The sequence below is a fragment of the Trachurus japonicus genome, chromosome 5 (assembly GCF_045865225.1).
Source record: "Trachurus japonicus isolate A0001 chromosome 5, Traja_1.0".
Classification (NCBI taxonomy): domain Eukaryota; kingdom Metazoa; phylum Chordata; class Actinopteri; order Carangiformes; family Carangidae; genus Trachurus; species Trachurus japonicus.
Window position 1 is genome coordinate 18,549,565 of NC_140911.1, and position 5,214 is coordinate 18,554,778.

A 5,214-nucleotide genomic window follows, 5' to 3' on the forward strand; every position below is an offset into this window, starting at 1 on the left:
AGTGTCTCTGCATAATCTTTGCATCAAATGAGATTGAGACAGGTTATTCTGCTAAACTGTGTTACACCTGGCTGCGACTTCAGCCACACAGCCAGAGCTATCTACAACTTGCACCCCTTTAAAACTAGTTACTGAAATGGTACAGTGCAAGAGAAAGTTAGACCAAGGGCTAAGATGTAGTCTGAATTGATTATTTCAACAAACTTATATAACTAAATATACAGCTGTTCTTGTCAGCCTAATGCAATATACAACATGATACGATGCATAACTGGTGACTCATCAGAGCACCAAATGTAAACAGAATTATGTTTTAATTGTGATACTATAACCATTCAAAACATATACTGCAGTGAATATGTTCCTCTGTCACTGTAAAGATAACTTTTTTGTGTGTTTCATGGATGGTACAGCTGTTGTCCTCACAGTTGTCACTGTAAGAGGTCTTCATTTGCATTTTACTTGGGCATTAGCTAGACTTCGATCCACATCACTCGTTCCATCCTTTTTATTACTTTTATTGCCCAAACTACAATTTATTACTACTAACTACTACTTCTATTAATTTACTGACATGGTGAGATCTGCAGATGGAGACCAGCCAGTCATCCACGGCCAAAGTTTTTGACTTAAGGTGTCACTAACTCAGATACCTAACTCTAAATCTCTATTTTAAACAAATTTTGTCTCAGAGTGTGGTTGATATGTATTTTATTGAGAGTTTTTATCGATCGGTTTTTTATAGATAAAGTCAAATTGAAATAATAAGTAATTTTGTTTCAATTAAGTTAAAAAAAACATTGTCAGTTTTATGTTCATCTTTATGATTAATAGAGTTATTCACTTATCCTGCTTTGAATAGAATTACTGAGCTTCATTGGGCTTATTAAAATCTAGGGGTTATATTTTAATCTCTCGTCAAGTTACTATAAAAACATAATAAAGCAAATAGTAGGAATCATAAGAAAAAAACACCAAGGTTATACTAAATTAATATATCAGGACTTTGATCCACAGACGTCTAAGGTCATTTTGATGATAAATGAGCGATATTTCCACTGACCTAAATTACAGCCATGCACATGGTGCATGTTGTGAACAGCACAAACTGCTGCACTGTGTATAATCCTATAGTCCAGACTTTGCATTATCTTATCAAAACATGCTCTAATAATCAATCATTGCATTATTGAAACCTGATTGGAAAAAAGGCAGCACCACCTCCTTTCTCCGGGCACAACCAGCTGTATATAAGCATGAAAGTTGCTGCTGCACTTTAGGTCGTCATCAGATCTCAGGTGTGTTTACAAGAGCAACACTGTTGTGATTGGGATAAGCTTGAGAACGGTTGCTTTCTTGTGTTGCTTCCCTCCTTGACTTTGGTTCACTTTTTGTCTTGCAGTAATCCAGTGAAGGTGTGAGAAGACAATTCAGGATGGCCAGGCTCACTATTCTTGCAGGTGGTTATGTTCACAAATGTATGACTTTATGTAGATAATATATGTACACATTTTTCTTCATTAACATGTTCTACATTTGTTTGTTCTTAAGGCTTGTGTCTGGTGATTTGCCACCTGGGTAAGCTCGAATACTCTTAATTTTATTTGATGTTGCACTTTCAGCATCACAGAAATCAGTTCCTTTTTAACAATTCCTCACTCCCAACACAGGATCTGCCTCCCGCATGGAGTGCTACTTCACCAACTGGTCCCAGTACAGACCAGGTGAGGGCAAGTATATGCCACAGAATGTGGATCCCTTCCTCTGCACCACCCTGATCTATGCCTTCTCCATCATCAACCAAAACAACGAACTGGTTACCTACGAGTGGAATGATGACGTCCTCTACAAGTCCTTCAATGCTCTTAAGACCAAGTAAGTGGTCAATAGACTAAGAGAAATCCAATGCCTTGAGAAGAAGCCTTAAGCAGGGTAGTGATGCAGAGCCAAGGTCAAAGATGTTTCCAACTGTAAAATGCAACTTAACACAACTCGGGCCTAAAAACCCATGGTTGAAGAATCTCATTACTGGTAAAAGGAACTGCAACCTTAAATAAAATCAGATGGAGTTATAATTAATCCTCTTGGCTGTTTCCAGGAACCCTCATCTGAAGACACTGCTTGCTGTTGGTGGCTGGAACTTTGGTTCAGGACAGTGAGTAACATTTTATACCACAAACCATATACCATATTGTATAGCTAACCCAATAATGGCTATCAAGATAACAAGTAAAAATGAAAATGTGTTAATCACACAACTTTTTTCCAAGCAAACAATAATTATGCATGCCTTTATTTATTTATTTTTTAATCAGTTGTGTCCCAAATGCTAAGAGCTGCTAACTGGGATATTTGCCTAGCTATCCTAAAAGTTTTAACAGAGCTTGTTTTTGTCTGAAGGTTCTCCATCATGGTGTCCACTCCAGCCAACCGTCAGAAATTCATTCAGTCTTCAATCAAATTCCTGAGGACTCATGGATTTGATGGTCTTGATCTGGATTGGGAGTATCCTGGTGCTCGTGGAAGTCCCCCAGGAGACAAACAAAGGTTCACTCTGCTCTGCAGGGTAAGTGCAGATCTCTTTACACCTTAAGCCTGCAGCTTAGAGTTTCTGACACATGGTTTAGATCATGCTCTACATCTTTCTTACTACCCCTTTGGTATGTCTTTGCAGGAACTGGTTGCTGCCTATGCCGCTGAGGCCAAGTCCACTGGCAATACTCAGCTCATGCTGACTGCTGCTGTGTCTGCTGGGAAGGGAACCATTGATGGTGCATATGAGATCGCCGAGATTGCTAAGTGAGTGTATTTCCATGAATGCCTCTTGACAGAGATTATTGGGAGTTCTGAACAGGTTTTTGATATGAGTCTTGCTGTTGCACCTGTTTGTCTGCAGGGAACTGGACTTCATCAATGTGATGACCTATGACTTCCATGGGACCTGGGAGCGGTTCACTGGACACAACAGCCCTCTGTTCCGCGGTTCCCAGGACAAGGGTGACCTCATCTACTTCAACACTGTAAGTACACACTGGGAAGCCCAAACTTTCAGACGATTATACACCATAAATCAATATCAATGTTGGACTAAAAATTGAGTATCAGTTGGTCAGGCCCTAGTTTTTACTTTATTTTCACTTCACCTCTTCTGTCTACTTTTGTAGGACTATGCCATGAAGTACTGGAGAGACAATGGCACCCCACTGGAGAAGCTGAGGATGGGATTTGCTGCTTATGGTCGCACCTTCCGTCTGACATCATCAAACACTAATGTCGGAGCCCCAGCTAGCGGCCCTGCATCAGCTGGTCCATTCACACGTGAAGCTGGATTCTGGGCCTACTATGAGGTACGGTTTATATGAGACAGGAGCAAACTCTTTACAGCATGATGTGCATGGATTTAATCCCCTGTCATGTTGTCTATGATCTAGATTTGTGGATTCCTGAAAGGCACCACTGTTCAGTGGATTGAGGACCAGAAAGTCCCTTATGCCCACAAAAACAACGAGTGGGTAGGATTCGACAACAGGGAGAGCTATGAGAACAAGGTATGTGGAACACCATCTCTATATTTTTACCACATTCACAGTGTGTCCAAGGTAGTCACACCAGTCTCTGTTTATTTCTACCCCAATAGGTGCGCTACCTGCAGGAGCAGAAGTTTGGAGGTGCCTTTGTGTGGGCCCTCGATTTGGATGACTTTGCTGGACGATTCTGTGGAGAGGGCAGCCACCCTCTTCTGGCTCATCTCCGCAAACTTCTTAATATTGGTAAGTTAGAGTTGTTGGTTATCACTTTTTTCTTTTTTTTAATACAAATTTTAATCAAATTCTTTAGTAGCACATTTCCCTTATATCATGGTACACTGCATGCCTCTGCCAAGGCCAAACACTCATATACTGTATCTGTCAGAACAAGAATATCATTAACTATTTCAGACATTTTACACCAAGAGCCAAACCACCACTAATTTCAGTGCAAATCAGTTCAATATATTCCACAACAAAATTGCACTCTGCTGATAACTGCATTAAAGAGGATTACAGCCATCCTGACTTTGCGCCTTGACAAGAACTCACTACACTCACAACACTACTGTCATTTTCTGGAGTAATTGTGCAGTACTGGCTCCAGTGCTGAGTATTTAATAAAGTCAGTGTCCAATTCTAGACAAAAAATAATGGATATGCTTCAAACCTACTGAGTAACAAATATTTCTTCTCCCTCCCTCATCCAGAGCTCCCCCCACTGCCCCCTACCACCACTCCTAAACCTGGTGCCTCCACCACTACCCCAAAAACCACCACCACTATTGCCACCCATCCCCCAGGACCTGGCTTCTGCGGCGGCAAACCTGACGGCCTGTACGCTAACCCAGATGACAAGACCACCTTCTACATGTGTGCTGCTGGCATCACTCACCTGAGGCATTGCGGAAGCGGATCTGTCTTTGACGATAGCTGCAAGTGCTGTGTGTGGCCCTGAGGCATGAGAGGAGACAGTGTGTATTACAATTGATGCAAATGTCAGCCATTAAACCTGACTGAACAAGTTCTCACATCCATTGTGTTTACAGTCATTTACCTAAATGAGTCATTATGGAATATTTTCATGTGAAATTAGTGAGATTTTGCAGATTGCAAACAAATGTATCGAAGTATTTTGGTACTAATAGCTGGGTGCTGGCTTATTTTTGCAGTCTATTCATTTTAATCTGCTAGTTCCTCCATGCTTTGTTCCACAAACCTCAATCTCACAGTATACCCATAGAGCTTGGTGTTGGTGTCACTCCTGGACCATTTTCAGTGTGATATGCTAGTTTTTGTACTAAAACATTGTTGTACCTGGCTTTGGGTATAAACACACATTTCTACATGTCTAAAACAAACCCTCTCAATTACAACATTTCATCTCAACATAAAATGCTGCAGGAACTTTGTACAAATATAAAATTAAAATTAACAATGAATAAATTTATACTTTAACATCAACAGCGTGATACTAATGAGTCCCAGCTTTGCATCACTACTGTATGAGTACAGAGGTTCAAATAGTGAAAACAAGACTTGTACAATCAGTGTATGATGACAGGTTTTTATCATTTGTCAGTTTGTCAGATCAGGGGTGAGATAGCAAAACATCAAAGGTGCATATGAGACTGAAGACAAGATAATTAGTCTGCTACTGAGTCTACACCACAAAGAACAACAGTGT

The 5,214-nt window shown here is 40.5% G+C and overlaps 1 protein-coding gene across 1 annotated transcript; it reads left to right on the plus strand.

The window, feature by feature from the left end:
• Positions 1–1,378: 1,378 nt before the first annotated feature.
• LOC146987434 (acidic mammalian chitinase-like) lies at positions 1,379–4,557 on the plus strand. The gene is made up of 11 exons (XM_085776615.1): positions 1,379–1,460; positions 1,552–1,578; positions 1,671–1,875; positions 2,099–2,155; positions 2,401–2,566; positions 2,675–2,799; positions 2,897–3,020; positions 3,165–3,347; positions 3,432–3,548; positions 3,638–3,770; positions 4,238–4,557. Exons 1-11 carry the CDS (start codon positions 1,436–1,438, stop codon positions 4,483–4,485), a joined length of 1,410 nt encoding a protein of 469 aa, XP_085632741.1. The 5' UTR covers positions 1,379–1,435; the 3' UTR covers positions 4,486–4,557.
• The last annotated feature ends 657 nt before the right edge of the window (positions 4,558–5,214 follow it).